This window comes from Gasterosteus aculeatus, chromosome 10 (assembly GCF_964276395.1).
Source record: "Gasterosteus aculeatus chromosome 10, fGasAcu3.hap1.1, whole genome shotgun sequence".
Lineage (NCBI taxonomy): Eukaryota > Metazoa > Chordata > Actinopteri > Perciformes > Gasterosteidae > Gasterosteus > Gasterosteus aculeatus.
In genome coordinates, this window is record NC_135697.1 from 5,609,161 (window position 1) to 5,624,883 (window position 15,723).

At 43.6% G+C, this 15,723-nt stretch overlaps 2 protein-coding genes across 4 annotated transcripts; one reads left to right on the forward strand and one right to left on the reverse strand.

The window, feature by feature from the left end:
- Positions 1 to 64: 64 nt before the first annotated feature.
- On the reverse strand, positions 65 to 12,274 carry skic2 (SKI2 subunit of superkiller complex). 2 transcript variants are annotated; one of them, XM_040188258.2, is made up of 29 exons: positions 11,972 to 12,239; positions 11,486 to 11,604; positions 11,215 to 11,336; positions 10,576 to 10,693; positions 9,994 to 10,108; positions 9,816 to 9,890; positions 9,644 to 9,697; positions 9,396 to 9,559; positions 8,968 to 9,123; positions 8,637 to 8,782; positions 8,214 to 8,360; positions 8,047 to 8,131; positions 7,861 to 7,967; positions 7,593 to 7,739; positions 7,398 to 7,494; positions 7,087 to 7,299; positions 6,788 to 6,898; positions 6,520 to 6,631; positions 6,276 to 6,394; positions 5,563 to 5,694; positions 5,286 to 5,423; positions 5,036 to 5,140; positions 4,237 to 4,372; positions 3,986 to 4,112; positions 3,303 to 3,513; positions 2,360 to 2,470; positions 1,487 to 1,705; positions 823 to 963; positions 65 to 513 (listed from the first exon to the last, which is right to left on the reverse strand). In XM_040188258.2, the coding sequence occupies exons 1-29, from the start codon at positions 11,982 to 11,984 to the stop codon at positions 313 to 315; spliced, it is 3,741 nt and encodes a 1,246-aa protein (XP_040044192.1). In that variant the 5' UTR covers positions 11,985 to 12,239; the 3' UTR covers positions 65 to 312. The 2 variants fall into 2 exon arrangements, with proteins under 2 accessions (XP_040044192.1, XP_077937328.1); XM_078081202.1 differs by having other exon boundaries at positions 9,396 to 9,697; positions 11,972 to 12,274.
- Positions 12,234 to 15,603, forward strand: nelfe (negative elongation factor complex member E). Of its 2 annotated transcripts, XM_040188264.2 has the most exons (11): positions 12,234 to 12,375; positions 12,572 to 12,657; positions 12,878 to 12,947; positions 13,160 to 13,305; positions 13,380 to 13,454; positions 13,851 to 13,888; positions 13,994 to 14,295; positions 14,432 to 14,576; positions 14,738 to 14,792; positions 15,152 to 15,254; positions 15,358 to 15,603. In XM_040188264.2, the coding sequence occupies exons 2-11, from the start codon at positions 12,583 to 12,585 to the stop codon at positions 15,441 to 15,443; spliced, it is 1,095 nt and encodes a 364-aa protein (XP_040044198.2). In that variant the 5' UTR covers positions 12,234 to 12,375; positions 12,572 to 12,582; the 3' UTR covers positions 15,444 to 15,603. The 2 variants fall into 2 exon arrangements, with proteins under 2 accessions (XP_040044198.2, XP_040044199.2); XM_040188265.2 differs by having other exon boundaries at positions 12,243 to 12,657.
- The last annotated feature ends 120 nt before the right edge of the window (positions 15,604 to 15,723 follow it).

Genomic DNA, 15,723 nt, shown 5'->3' on the forward strand with positions numbered 1-15,723 from the left:
ATTTAGTTATTATTTAGCTTGAGTTGTTTACGGGTGCAGGTAGTGAGGAAGGCAGCCAAACAGGTTTTTGGAATACAGGTTTATTACTGTACAATAAATTACAATCCAGATGCGTTCATGTTCATTCCCACATTTTGTATTTTGGTCTGTCGGTTAAAAACATTCCCTTCAGGAACTTTCATGTAAACATTCATGTTTTTAGTTTTTGTTTAGGCACATACAGCACTTGTTTGAACATTTACGCTCTTCACATCGCTCACATGCAGCTCCATCTTTCCCACCGAGAAGCACTTGGCTGCGGGCAGCTGTCTCTCAGTGGGTGTAGAGGGAGGCGGTGAAGACGATGTCCCTGCGGATAGCCAGGGACGCCTTCTCCATCTTGCTCCCTAGGACGGAGTCCCCCACGATGCGGGCGGCCTGTCGCACCTCCTTCAGCACCTCGTCCAGGCGCTGGATGCAGCGGACCACCGTGCCCTCCTGGACGTCCGTCAGCTGGGCGATCTCCGCGAACGGCTGGGATGAGGGGACGGCGGGAGGACGGACGCCACAAAGGACGCGATATGGTGAGATGGTTTATGATGCAACACAAGCAGGAGAAGAGACGAGGCAATACAGTTTAGCAGGTAGAATTCCCATAATGCATAGTCGTGTAGGTGTTGAACCCCCCCCCCTCGTCTAGTAATTCCCAAAGTCTTTCAAAGTCCTCCCTCCAGTTAGCAGCACGGCCTTTGGATTTGGATGAATTTGAAGGTGCACATTTTGTCATCCAAACAGAGATTGCATGTAAGCGCCAGCTGCATCAACAAAACAGTGAACCCTCACCATGCCTCTGGCCCAGCAGTAGACCACCTCCGTCAGGCCAAACTTGAACTGGCCAACAAACTCCTCAGCTGTCTGTGGTATCCCACACTCCCTCTGCAGCTCTCCGATACGCTTGGCCACTGACAGCACGCGATCGATGGCCTGAAAGAAAAACACAAAGAGACGCATAGAGCAGAGAGAGAGAGAGAGAGAGAGAGAGAGAGAGAGACATGGGTACAAAAACAAGTTAAGCCTGAAGGAGATTTTAGCAAGCAGCCCTTAAATGCATCACTCTCTTAAACCTCTTGGAGATGCTCAAGAAATCTGTTTTACAAACCGCACCGTGCCACGTCTGCGCTCATGTCGCGGGCCTACAGAGCCCGGACCATCACTAATTCAGACCCTCATAAAGCACTTTCATGTATCAGAGGCCGAGCACATCGCACACTGACACAGCCGAGGCGTGTTTGACAAGAGACGGATCAGTGAATTAATAACCGGAATGACTCAGGTGAAGTGCCCTCTTTGTCCTTTCTGCGGGCAGTGTGTGTGTGAGTCAATCACTGGGTAGGCGTCTGTGCAGTATGTCAGTACACACACGCACACACACATGCACGTACGTCATGGCTGTCGCTCTAATATCTTTTCAGTAGCTACAAACGAGAACGAGCTACTTCCTCCTTACCTCCTGCAGTGTGCTGGTAATGTGCGGCTCCACCTGCGTTTTCTGCGTGAATACCAAACAGGACAGCAGGGCGGCGCTCTCCTCGGGCGCCAGCGGGCTCAGGACGTTCTCGAACAGCAGCTCGGTCAGCAGCAGCTCGTGGCTGCTGATCTGACAGGCCACGCGGCCCTTCAGCTGCACCGCCCCGCCACTGTCCACGTACTGGAGCGACTGCAGCACCTGAGGGACGCATTAACCCGTATAATCTATGATGGTGCCCATGTTTAACAGTATACCTGCTAAACATCAGTATGCTAGAATAGGTGCTGAATGAATTTAGACCATAATAATTATATTAAACAAATATCTTGCTGTTTGTCTCAAATCTCCTGCAACTAGCACTGAGTGATTAGCTAATAATAGGCAAGAAATGAATCAACAATCAATTTTTTATTTAAATAATTCATCAAGCAAAAATGATTTTTCTTGCTCTGTAATTAATATTCTGCATCTTCACCCTTGAGCCGCAGACCAAACGAGTTTTACTTCCTTAACTTCAAACACTGGTGATTTTATAGAATTTCAAGGCCGATTAGATAGAAAAACTACTTTCAGATAAATTAGTAAATTGAACACTGCAACCTCATCTGTGGGGCCATTGTGAGGGTTAAATAATTGATGTAGGACTTTATGGTAAGTTAAAACTCTTAATTGCAGATGTAAATGCAAATGAATAATTCAGACGTGTGACTTCAGTTCGAGTCACAATTAGACAAACAAAACCCTACTATCCAGGAATAGAAAGCAACCTTATTTTGAAAGATGAACCCCTCCCCACCCCCCTCCCCCCAACAGAAGCAGGTCAGGAGAGCGAGTCAAATGTGTGATGCAAACCTTGATCCTCTGGTGGTATTCAGGCAGCAGAGACAGAGACTGGTCCGACACCAGGAACAGCAGCCGGTCCAGCTCCTCCTGCACTTTCATCCTCTCATCGACCCGAGCAAACTGACACGCACACACATACAGGGGTTACTTAACTGGAGTCTACAGCAGCAGTACTCCAGCACTTGACCTGAATTCAGTGCAACAAAAAAGAAATCCAAGACAGGAAAACATTGCCTATTGTTGTCTCATCGCCCGCACAAAGCCATCTGGTGTGAATGTTACATAAACCCACTGAGGCCAATTACTGTGTTTGCATTGTAGAGCGCACTGCATTATCCACCAGTTTAGAATACTAGCAATGCTTCATAAGGACACAAGAACGCGTGATAGGGGACAGTGATACTGCAAATAAGAGCTTGTCACTGTGCAAAGTAACACGCTGCACTCATGAGGAGCAGCAGCGCAGAGCCTATACGGTTAATTATAGTAGGCGCCGGCTGGGAATCTCGCATCTTATCTCCTCAACGAACAAACGCAAAAAGGCGGAATTCTTGTGGCGGAGTATGATGTTACTATTGTGAAACGAGAGGAGGAATGATTAAAGGATAAAGGGAAACTGATGCCGTGAGAAATGAGAGGAGGCATCAAAAGGGGGTCTGTTGTCTCATATATTATGTAAAGATGTTAATTTGCTGCATAAATACGCAACTACTGCACAAACAAATTCCATGTTCTAATTGAACTAATAGTGTGATGAAATGCCTCCTCATTTATCTGCATAGTCAATCACAAAAATGTCTCTATTTTATTTATTAGAGAGGTCTTTGGTTGCCGTTAAACTACTCCACACACACACACACACACACACACACACACACACACACACACACACACACACACACACACACACACACACACACACACACACACACACACACACACACACACACACCTGCTCTGCAAATGTGGGCGAGTGGATGCAGTTGAACTCTCGGAGGCTGCTCTGCAGCACACGCAGCCTCATGGAGTCCTCCACCACGTCAACGCTCTTTAACTGGAGGTCGTTTACGGGGTCCAGGGCCGCCATGCCGTTGGGGTTGGCCTCGGCCAATCGCAGGAGCTCCTGGGTCGCCGTGGAGATTGCTTGGCCAGGCGGATCGAGTCTGAGCGTCGAGAGGATGATGGACAAGATGCAGAAGAGGAGAGAAAGAAAGACAACCACCTTTTTAACTGACAGTGCTTGGTGGTCTGACTGGTTTTGCGATATATATATATCATGGAAAATACACTTCGACGGTTACCAAAATTAGATAAATATACACAATCTTACAAGGTAGAACATCAACAAAAATCCTTAAATCCTTTATAGACAGTTCAAAGAAAGCCTATGACAAAAAATGTACAATACCAAAACAAATGTTAGGAAAGGTTACGGAAGAAGAGAGCGACGGATTAGGAATTAGTTTTCATATTATATAAGTCGTATTTTTTTTGGATAAGGGCTTTTATTTTCCATATGAGCCGGATGGTACTTGTTTAGAGACTCAAATTTTCCCTCATTGGTTTCCTCGTGAATGAATTGAAGTCATATTCACACGATGCACTGCGTGTTTTCAGCGTAGCTCTCTCACCCACCTGAATCGTGGCTGCTGCCTCTTGCTGTAGTTGTCGATGATCCGGTCCGGAATCACCTTCAGGGTTTTCACTGTGATGGCTGAGATGTCATGAAGCTTCAACTTCTGGACCGTGTGGCTGCAAGGGCCTGACAAACAACAGTAGGCGCGAGGGAACCATCGCACATGCTTATACTTCTTCTGCATTCACACAAACTGCTCCATGAAATGAAAAGGCTGCAGCGTAAATGTGCTTCATGTCGACAGACCGACCTTCAGGTATGAAGAGAGCCGTGTTGTAGAGGTGGGGGAAAGCCTTGTTGTTGTTCCCTTTTCCGTCCTCTTCCTCGTTGCCCTTCTCGCAGATGACCAGAGCTGTGAAGGTGCGATTCACTGCGTCACTTGACACCTGGCATGGACAGGACAAGACGTGTGTAAGAACCAGGGACATGCTCACAGTCTTTAAGAATGTTAACCAGGCTAAACTCTATGGTTATGGTTGGTAGATCGCTGATTGATGTCTGGGGGGGATAAAGGCAAAAGAGTGACCACTTACAGTATGCCAAAACGAAAAATAATTATTTAGAAACCATCCAACAGACTTGACTAATTCATGTCGATCCTTGCTATTTAGTCTTTACTGCAGCCACCTAAAGCAGGTCCAACAATCAAAAGAGCTTTGCAACCACAATGGGATTCAGCTGGGTGAAAGAACATTAAATAAATAAAATGCTATAGATAGAATTTAACTGCAGTATATTTCCCACAGCATATATAACAGAAGGACAGTATGTTGCTTTAAATGTCCCCAGAATATAAAATATGTCATTTCAAGCTTGGATTCAGCCCAGCAGGCTTCACCAACAGCATATTAGAAAGCAGTGACCTGTATGTGTACAGAGAGATGACTGTTCATTTCCTCATACTGCTGCTACTCATCAACCATCATGACACACACACACACACACACACACACACACACACACACACACACACACACACACACACACACACACACACACACACACACACACACACACACACACACGCACACACGCACACACGCGCGTACCTGTAGGATAACGCCCAGAGCGTTGAGATGCTGTTTGTTGTTCACAACCACAACGCGACCCACAGACAGCGCTTTCAGCCCGTTGACGGACTCCAGGATAGCGCACTGAAGCCGGAGACAGCAGGAAAGAAATGTGGCCACCGACAGTCAGAAGCTGTATGTGTATGATCTTTGTTGAGTGTGTGTGTGTGTGTGTGTGTGTGTGTGTGTGTGTGTGTGTGTGTGTGTGTGTGAGTGTGTGTGTGTGTACCTGGAGGGCCTCGGTGGTGGTTCGTAGCTCCGTCACCGTGTGGTAGTACGGCAACATGTCCGACAGCTGGCCTTCTGTGTCCAGAGGAGGTAGAGAAGACACCATCTGCTTCAGCTGGCTGATCCTCTTCTCGTGGGACTACATCGGGATGAAGATGAGAGGAAGTTGTCACATTTGTCGACAGAGGAGCGAGGACGTCTTTTTTATGTTAACTCACTTATTTGTACCGTTTCACAATAGAGCGCACATGTCTGATTAAACCTGTTGTGTCCGTTACCTGAGTGTCCCTGTGGCTCTCAGAAAAGCTGCGCCTCATCATGTCGGTCACGCGCAGGGCTTCGACCCGCAGCAGGTTGAGGATCATCGTGTAGGTCAGTCTGAACTGGGACTGGAGGATTGTAGGTTTACCCTGAGCAGGACAAAGCGGATGATGTCAAGAAATAAAGAGTAATACACTAACTAAAACTTCTCTGAATCCATCCGTCTGAAATCATCGCCAAGATCAGTTTGCTGGTAGTGTCGGCTTTACACGGGAATATTGAATAAGGACCAGATAATTTTCCTGCTGTTCTGCACATTCAAATCAATATAAAGTTTGCAAATTTTAACCTTCCAAGAAGAGAATAGGTAAATAAATGAGCACTAGATGTACAAAGGACCTTTTCAAACATTATAACATTATAAGTGTTAAGCAGTAGCTGTAAACTCGGACCAAAATATTACATTATACATTCAAATGAAGGCAAATTATTTCTGCTGAAGAGCACATTGACATCCAAACGTTCCTCCCCATGTAGAAGCTAATTAAAAAAGCAATAACCAAACATGCAACACTTTTATAAGAACACAGACTAAATGAAATTGAGCCTCTGCCTAAAGAGATTATACATATTTTGAAATAATGACCTGCAGAGGGAGTATTATTATCACATCAAATTACATAATAAATAAACTCCTGCGGCTGGTGAGCGTTGAAACACAGAGCCTCACCAGCATCATGACATGCAGATCCGCCATCTCGTGAACTCCGGCCTTACACAGGATGATGACGGTGCCGGTGGCGTCCAGACCTCGCCTGCCTGCTCGGCCCGCCATCTGGATGTACTCACCTGAAGCCACGAGTACAGAACACAAAGAGAGACGTCAGCGCTGCTGTTGTCGTTTTCCTTTCATCCGATGGGATGAAAGAACATGCACGTGCATTTTCTCAGATGACAAGAGAAGAGTTTCAAACCCGGCAGCAGGTTTCTAAAGCCGGTCCCGTCGTGCTTCCTGATGCTGTCGAACACCACAGTCCTGGCCGGCATGTTCACTCCCATAGCAAACGTCTCGGTAGCAAACAGCACCTGGGAGACGAAGACGTGAGATTTAGGAGGATTCTTTTAACCATTTACAGACTTGATAATTGGGGGTCAATCTTAAGTAACAGGCATTTTTAAATTGTGTTTCACAGTACCGGTGTTTTGATTTCTTCTCTTTGATGTTGTTTTAACGTAACTCACTTTTACGAGACCTCGTGAGAAGAGCATCTCGATGACCTCCTTCAGTATCGGCAGGATCCCGCTATGATGGACTGCTATTCCCCTCTTCAACAGGTCCCTCATGACCAAGATCTAAACATGGCAATAGTAAGAGTTAGCATCACATTGTCTGGTTGACTTTATTGTCATGATTGGTAAATGTAACCTAAGGGAGCTTAGGTCTGAAACAAATGATCATCAAATATCAATATTTTTTTTTTTTCAAACCATCCCCATCCCTTCACGATAAAAGCGGCTAGGCTGAGCAGATTGTTCTAAACCTGAGGCAGCTGTCTGTCTCCTCCCCGCAGGCGACTCAGACTCTTCTGGAAGAAAGAGTGAATCTCGGCCTTCTCTATTGAGGTGGTCATGTCCATCGAATCGAGCGAGCGGGCGTTGTCGTCACACCGCGTCCTCGAGAAGGTGAACGCGACCACCGGCGTCTGCTGGCGCTGGGACAGGAAGTGCAGGAGAGTGAGCCACACCGATCGGTCCTGCAGGGGGAAAATAACGCACAGAGGGAGCAAGAGGTGATTGTTGTCACAGAGTATCAAAAAAACAGTGAGGTGACAGCGAGCGGAAGGGGGATTACCTGACTGGCCGTGGTGTTGTGAGAAGTACTTTTTGTGCCAAACGATTGGGCGTGTTTGCTGGTACGCTCCTTCTTGGCATCGACAGCTGCATAGTACCTGGACAACAAACACAATGTCCTTTATGGTGCAATAGCTCACTAGACTATAACAACAACAACCATCTACTAGAGAACTGCACAACTTTCTTTTCGTACCCTTTAGTGAGAAAGTTCCCTGTAGCGTCCATGAGCAGGTGCATCTCTTTCTGAGTCTTGGTGCTGTTGCCGGTGTACAGATAATGCTCCAAAGGCACAGGTCTCTTCATTGTGCTGATCACGTAGATGTGCTTCTTCTTTATCCGACTGGGATTAACAAGAGGGATTTGGAGACAAGGAAGGTGTTCAAGGAGATACAAAAATCCAATTGGTAAGAAGAGTGTGGCTCTTATTTTGACAAATGCCCCCTAACATCAAGTGCACCTACCCAATCCACTCGCTAAACTCAACAGCATTCGGCACCGTGGCACTAAGGAGAATAATGCTGACGTGATCGGGGAGCATGATCAAAACCTCCTCCCACACCACCCCTCTCTACGAAGAGAGAACAACAGTTACTCTTGACTTCAAGCGGGGAAATGAGATAAATTAAAGAGTCGGGGTCTTTCCTGACCTCTGCATCGTTGATGTAGTGAACCTCGTCGAAGATCACCCACTCCAAGTCCCTGATGACCTCTGAGCCGTTGTAAAGCATGGACCTGAAAGAGAGTAATAAGCTGTCAGAAAAGTATTTGGATTTGAAAACCATGAGCATTAATAATATCAGAACAGCCCGAGTACCTGAGGATCTCAGTGGTCATGATGAGACACGAGGACTCGGGACTGAGCTGGACGTCGCCCGTCAGGAGGCCGACGTCTCCAAAGGTGGTTTTGAAGTCTCTGAACTTCTGGTTGGACAGGGCTTTGATGGGAGAGGTGTAGATGGTCCTTTCAAATGGGGAAAGAATTGTTCACTCTGTTAGGACATTTGGGAGTCCTATATTGCACATACTACATTCCCTGCTGTTCATATCTCTGTGTGGAAAGATAGTACAACAGCCCCTTCAGAATGACAGATACTCCCCTTCCGGTTTAAACGTATAAGCTCCACAACTGATGCCACTCCAATTCTCCATGCGCTTTATCTCATGGGTCCTTCTAAAAATTTACTCAAATCGTGTTTAACACGCAGCGTTACCTTAATTTGCGCCACCCAATACACACCTTGTCATGTGTTTCTGCGAGAGGGCGATGGCGTACTCGGCCACCACTGTTTTGCCAGCTGACGTGTGCGCGGCTACAAACACAGACTCGTGAGCCTCCAGCTTCAGCACGGCCTGTTTCTGGAAGACGTCCAGCTCAAACGGCCACTGGAGCAGAGAAAGAAATCAGCTGTCACAGGAAGCTTAGCAGGTTTTCATGTGATGGTTCATGACGTACACAAGAGAAAATACAACCAAATAAGTGATACGGTAAGGGGTGACAGATAAGTGATGTTTCTGAGAAACAGACATTACACCGTGTTTTTTAATGAGATGATTTCTAGAATACCAACCTTGAATGCTGGGTTGGGTATGAGTTTATAGAAATTATTGCAGGGAGCATTTATGTTGACAGGGATGGCCCACTTCACATTTTCCTCTGGGTTCTCATTTGGCTTTGATTTGTCATCTTTTCCTGCCTTTGAGAGAGTTGAGGATGACACAACATCCTGAAAGCAGAGGAGGAGAACCAGATGAAAACCATCTCATCAGACAAACAATAACTTGAACTGTATATTCTGATAAATTACATGATTTAATAATAAATACACTATAGATATGTATGCAAGTTTTTTAGTTTTTAGTCTGTAACAGTTTGTTTTGTGGACACTATTTCCAACCCTTTCTTTTTCTTTTTGTGCATTATGGTCCGATGTTGCATTTGCAGCTGACCATTTAGTGTTGACTATATTGTCAGAGAGAAGAAGACAAACGGAAGCACCTTCACTCCAAGGTCTTCAAGGCTGTTGGTTCTGGGTAGTTTAGGAGCTTCCTCTTTTTCTTTGCTCTCCTCTGTCTCTTCTACCGCAGGTTGCAAGACAGGGATGTCCTCCAATGTGGACAGAAGGGACATGAGGTTGACCTCTGCTTTTGCTACTTTGGCCTCTTCAGGATATACATAAGAAAAAAGAAATTCATTATAAAAGCCCTGTAGAATGTGTTTTACATTTACACGGTGTAATATCCAACCTTTGTCAGTGAAATCCATCCCAGCTTTAAGTCCAGGTGGAACTCTGAGTAAATCTACAATAAAAAAGTGAGAGTTATATATATATATAAATAAATAAATAAAGAGATGAAATAACAACAAAAGTCTCAACTAATACAATAATGAGCACAATAAAAGTGAATAAATAAACACCATTCTCAAAGTCGATGTCCTCCTCCAGATCAGATCTCTTCTTAATTTGTTCCAGAGAAAGCTCCTCCATTCCACCTGGGAAAATAACCACAGCAAATATACATATATTAAAAAAGACAAATTGAAAACACTCACTTACGCGTAAGAAGACAAAATGCTTTGGATGAATCTATCTCACCGGGGTGAAAGGGGTAGTTGGTGTTGCTTCCTCGGAGGCTCTCTGAAGGAGGCCCTGGTTGGCGTTGCAGTGAAAGTGAGTTCTTTGCCGACAGGCCAGTGTTCTCCAGTAACACCTAGACATCAAATTAAGAAGAACAGACCCAGAAAAGAACACAATGAATGACGCTTTCTGATTAACTAATAGAAGGTTATAAAACAACAGATTTTCATTAAGACAATTTATGTTTTTTAGTTTAGAATTTATATTAGTTTTTAAAACAGGATGGCCTAAGGGTTGCAACCAACAATTTAATTTAATCATGTCATGATCAGGATTATATTATTACTTTGCTCAACATAAATAGCTGAAAAGAGTAAAAAATACCCGGCACAATTTTCCAAAGAGCGTACAAATTTAAATTCCTTTTGTGATTTAACAGACAGTCCACAACGCAAATATATGAAGCTCACATCTGAGAGGGAGCCAGTGTTCACTAAAGAATGAGAAAACCATTACTTGTTTCTCAAAAAGTTTGCATGTTCCAGGGTTTTTAAACAGTAAAGTACATGGGCAGAGTGGGTCGGCGTGCTTGTGATCTACCTCTGTGAAGTCCAGCAGCATCCCTGTCGTTGGATCTCTGACAACAGAGATGCCAGAGTGAAGGGCTGAGTGAGCGGAGTTGATTAAAGAGTCGACATTAACTTCTCTTTGAGCCACCCTGGTGAAGAAGACAACACAACAAATAGGTTTTCTTTAAATACATTTGGTTGTTTAAATAAATCCACCGAAACACATTCCCAGATCCCACATAACAAGGATTGGTTATAATTGTGTTACTTGTTCTTTTAAATACAGATACTGTATCGGATTTATTTTTCATTAAAGATGAGACCTTTAGAGAAGGAAAGTTATTTATGCATAATAATAATAACATAGTTTTCTTTACACTTCATTTCTATGTCACACATACTTTCATGTTTTTATAATTATCCTGTAAGATTGTACTGTTTCTGGAAAAGCATGGACTCCTAATTAATTTACTAATTTAGCTAATGATTTGTGTACCCATTTAAAAAACGGTACCATTTAAAATACAACAAATGTACATTGTATAGTATGCAAAAACAGGTAACAGCAAACTACAGCGTCTCTAAAGCACATGGTTGCATATTCTGCAAATAAAATCAACTATTTAAGCATTCCAAAAACCATAATGAGATTTTTTTCAGGAATACGTACTTGAGAAACTTCTGGAAGGCAAGGTCTGTGTCGTGTATCGGAAGCCAGGCAGCATCCCTTAAGAACTGTTTCTCTACCTCTCTGTCCAGGCTCAGGCTGGTGGGAGGAAGCCCATGTGGGAGCTGTAGGTGCAGAAGATCAGATATTCAGCAGTTGAAGGAGTCAGCAGATGCATACTGTGTTACATCCCAGGTTCAACTCATACATTACACTTTCATTTACGCAATTTTCCCCACAGGGTTGCTGTCAATTATTAACGAAGTGCACTGACCGTGCTCTGTGGAAGTAAAGGCTGGTCCGGAGAGGGGTGTGTGATGAGCTCGAACCTGCCAGAGCATCCCATCTCCAGCAGGGACAGCGGCAGGTCCGTGGGGCCCGGAGGGGGAACATCTGCAGGGGCGAGCGGGGAACCACACAAACAGCATGAATGGACGTAACAATCACAACAATGATGGTTCACTGTGCAGGCAGAAAGAAGCGCCCGATGCAAGCTATAATGCTGCCATAGGTATTTGATTGACAGTGTGTGTGTCCAAAGTAGACTGGACATAGATTGATACAAGTATTGGGGAATTAGTTAAATATGTAACGTTAATGTAGAAGCCATGAGGCTGCTGAGTGTTGAACTGATTGACAGCTAACTGCCCCGTTAGCTAACTTACGTACTCGTTACACCAGCGAGCTGTGTTAGCAAACTGAAGCAAATGTTATTTAAACATGCGGACGCAAGCCGGCAATTTATTTTTTAAAAACTTACTTATTCTATCCATGTCCCCACTCACAAGCAAAAGCTAAAAGTTGTTCCCAACTGGTCGTTGCTTTCGCCTCGGAAGTTGACAGAATTTAAAGCGGAAGTGGCTCCTCGACCAGCTTTAGCTAAAAAACAACGCTGAGATGTAAATAATCAAAATATACGAAAAACGTGTTAGAAAGATTTACAAAGAGAGATTTCATTTTTGTTTTTTGCGTTGCTAAATGTTTTTGTTATTGTCACAAAAAACATGAACGCAACCAGCAGCTTCTACGTCATAGACACGCGTCGGTGTTTTTTGATGCGACGCCACTGTTCTAGGTTGTTGAGTGAATGGTTTAGAAATAAGCAAATAACTCTTATTTAAGTTTATTTCAAGAGACCACGCATCCTTTATTTTGGTTATTGTGGTAGGTTGGTAGTTACATTTTATGTGATTTAAATGTAATAACAAGCTACTCGTATAGTCTCTTGGATGGTGTTTGGAGATCGTATTAGCCTCCCAGGGCTAACAGCTGTGAACGTGATAAAACATTCGTAACGCCTTTCTTGTGTTACTACACCCGAATTTGTTACCCGCCGTTAATACGTTTGTCTGTATTGTAGCGTTTTTCACCATGGTAGTATTTCCAAATTCACTGACGGAAGAAGAAGAGGCCCTGCAGAAGAAATATGCTAAACTCAAGAAAAAGGTAAATAAACGGGCAATTTCCATCTCGTTACTTTAAATATTGATGTAGTCACACACAAATCGAAGAGTTTAAGGGCATTCTCTGTAAAGGGGTGTGACAATGTGTATGATGACTCGTGGTTTAATGCCATGTGTTGAATTCACCACTGATGGAGCGAGTCCATATCGAGGACCATTACAAAAAGTAATGTGTTACCAAAACGTTTAACATGTCTGTTCAGAAAAAGGCGCTGCTTGCCTTGAAGAAGCAGAGTTCAACTAACCAGACAAATCAAAGTGGATTGAAACGGAGTAAGTGCATTTGACTCAATTTAAATGTATTTGTGTACTTTAGGATTTGTCTTTTTAGAAATACAGCTGGTGTACTCTTTAATATCACCAATAACAATTCATACAAAGACTGATTGTACGTAGAAATACGTCATGTTCACAACGATTGAAGAAAGAAAAGGGAAAAAAATAGTGAAAAAAATAAATAATAATCACACTATGCTTCATAACAGCTTTGTCGGACCAGCCTGTTGTTGACACGGCAACGGCTACAGAACAAGCAAAGATGCTGATCAAGACGGGTGCCATCAGTGCCATTAAGTCGGAGAACAAGAACTCAGGCTTTAAACGCTCTCGGATGCTGGAAATTAAACTAAAGGTGAGCTGACATTCCGGTTTTCCTGCTTTATTTATTTATTATTTATTATAATTGTGGCTCTCTGTCCGACACAGGACCCTGAGAAAGGCCAGACTCCGGCATTTTTACCTTTCCAAAGGAGTGTTTCGGCAGATGAAGAACTACCTGAGGTATAGTGGAAATAAAACACGATAGACCTTTTAAAATGTAGCTTCAAACATGACCCCTGTGTTGCAATTGGCATCACCTACTGTTTGTGTCTTTGTTGAGTAGAAGAAAATGCCCACATTTAGAATTATATCAGGTCAAAGAAATAATAAATGTTAACGTCTTGCTGTTTCAGCTGGTTATAACACATTCAAGCATGTTTTTTCTACTCAACTTAACTGTGAGTAGTGTTAAAAAGGCACATATGCCACATTATGCACTTCTAAAACATTCACGTATTTGAAGGTTCAAAAGAGATTATGGAGATTGAAAAGTTGAAGATTAAGATTAAGTTGAAGTCAAATAGAAAAGAAAAGTTCATCTTATTTTGATGTTGCCATATTCTTTTCTTCTCGTAGTCTGGAAAAAGAGCCCAAAGGAAGTCTCTTTATGAGAGGTAATGTCGCAAAAACACACAATGAATAAGAGATATAATCTGTTTAATGCACTGACTGTGAGTATCTGTAGCCGTATTAACATTTCACCTGTGTGACCCCTGCAGCTTTGTCAGCTCCAAAGACAGATACCGGGATGAGGAGGAGGGAGGCAGCGCGTCATCCAGCCGTGAAACGGGCCGCGAAATGGGCCGCGAAATGGACCGAGAGAGGGAAAGAGACCACGACCGAGAGCTGGATAGAGAGCGGGAAAGAGACAGAGACAGAGACAGAGAGCGGGAAAGGGATAGAGACCGAGAACGGGACAGAGAAAGAGACAGAAGCAGAGACAGAGACCGAGACCGAAGCAGAGACAGGGACCGGGAACACGACAGGGAACGGGACAGAGAAAGAGATGCACCGTTTAGACGTAAGTGACCAACCAAGGACAAATCCTCAAAAATGCAGTTGAGATCAGTTGAGATGAATGCAGTCCTAATGGGGATGCAGTGTGGTGCTGATCGCATGCATGATTTTCCCTCTGTATCCTGTATTTTCATTCACAGGGTCGGATTCACACCCGGAGAGGAGAGGGGTACGAAAGGGGAATACGGTGTACGTGTACGGCTCTGGGCTCAGCGAGGACAACCTGCGCTCTTCTTTCTCTCAACATGGAAGCATCATCGACCTCTCCATGGACAACCCACGCAAGTATGGAGTCTTTCAACCACCTTGTGTGAAAACATTGGTCATCCCCTACGGACCGCTATGAATGTGTTGCTGTCCCATTATCCATACACTGGACTCTCTTCTCCTGGTTCTTTTTAATTCTATGATACAACTCATACAACTCAATTTTTTTCCCTTTCTAGTTGTGCATTCATTACTTTCGAGAAGATGGAGTCTGCAGACCAGGCTGTAGCTGAGGTTGGTATTAACAGAATTGTACAGCTAGTCTTCTTTCTCTTAATACCACAGCTCCCAAAATAACCAAGGTTCAATTTTATGTAACATGGATGTGATTTATTACATGTAACTAATTTAATATAATTGTTTTGTCAAAGCCTTTGGTACCTTTTCTTTCTAGTACATGTAATATTGAGAATTTGCTAAATATAATGTGGTAATATAGTAATAATTTGCTCAGTTGTAAAAGGTATTTGTTGATCAACTATTGCTAGGCTTGAGTATGACGGGCTGTATTCAGGTGAGGAGATTGCTGTGTTTTCCAATGCCCAATAAGTCAAGTATAAAAGGAAGGAATCCGCACTGTTTTTGTCTCACAGTTAAACGGGTCCATGGTGGGAGACGTTCATGTCAAAGTCAGCATCGCCAGGAAGCAGCCCATGCTGGATGCTGCCACTGGGAAATCAGTGTGGGCTTCACTGGGTAAACACACTGCTCTCTATCGTTTATTTTCACATTGATCAGACTCTCCCGTGTGTGTGCTTAGCGTGGATTAACCTTCTGCAATCTCTCTCTGCTTTTGCAGCGGTGCAGAACAGCACCAAAGGCTCCTACAGAGACAAGAGGAATCAAGTCGTGTACAATGAAGATTTCTTGTCTGAAAAAAAATAGTTTTTTATTTTGACTGGTTGACCTTTTTGTTTTTAATGTAAGCCAGCGGTTTAAAATCTTTGTTGCATGATGAATAGTAATCATGTTGTCTTGGTTGGTATTTGATGCTGCGTGGCTCTTCGTGTTAGAGCTTAATAAAGTGTATGCACAGAACAACAAATAGGGCCTAATGCATCATTTAGTCCGATGGGAATATGTATTTATTGTTTATCAACAGAAAAGCGATGGAAAGTAAGTTAACTGTGTGCTTCTAAAAAAATCCCACCATCAAAAATGTCCT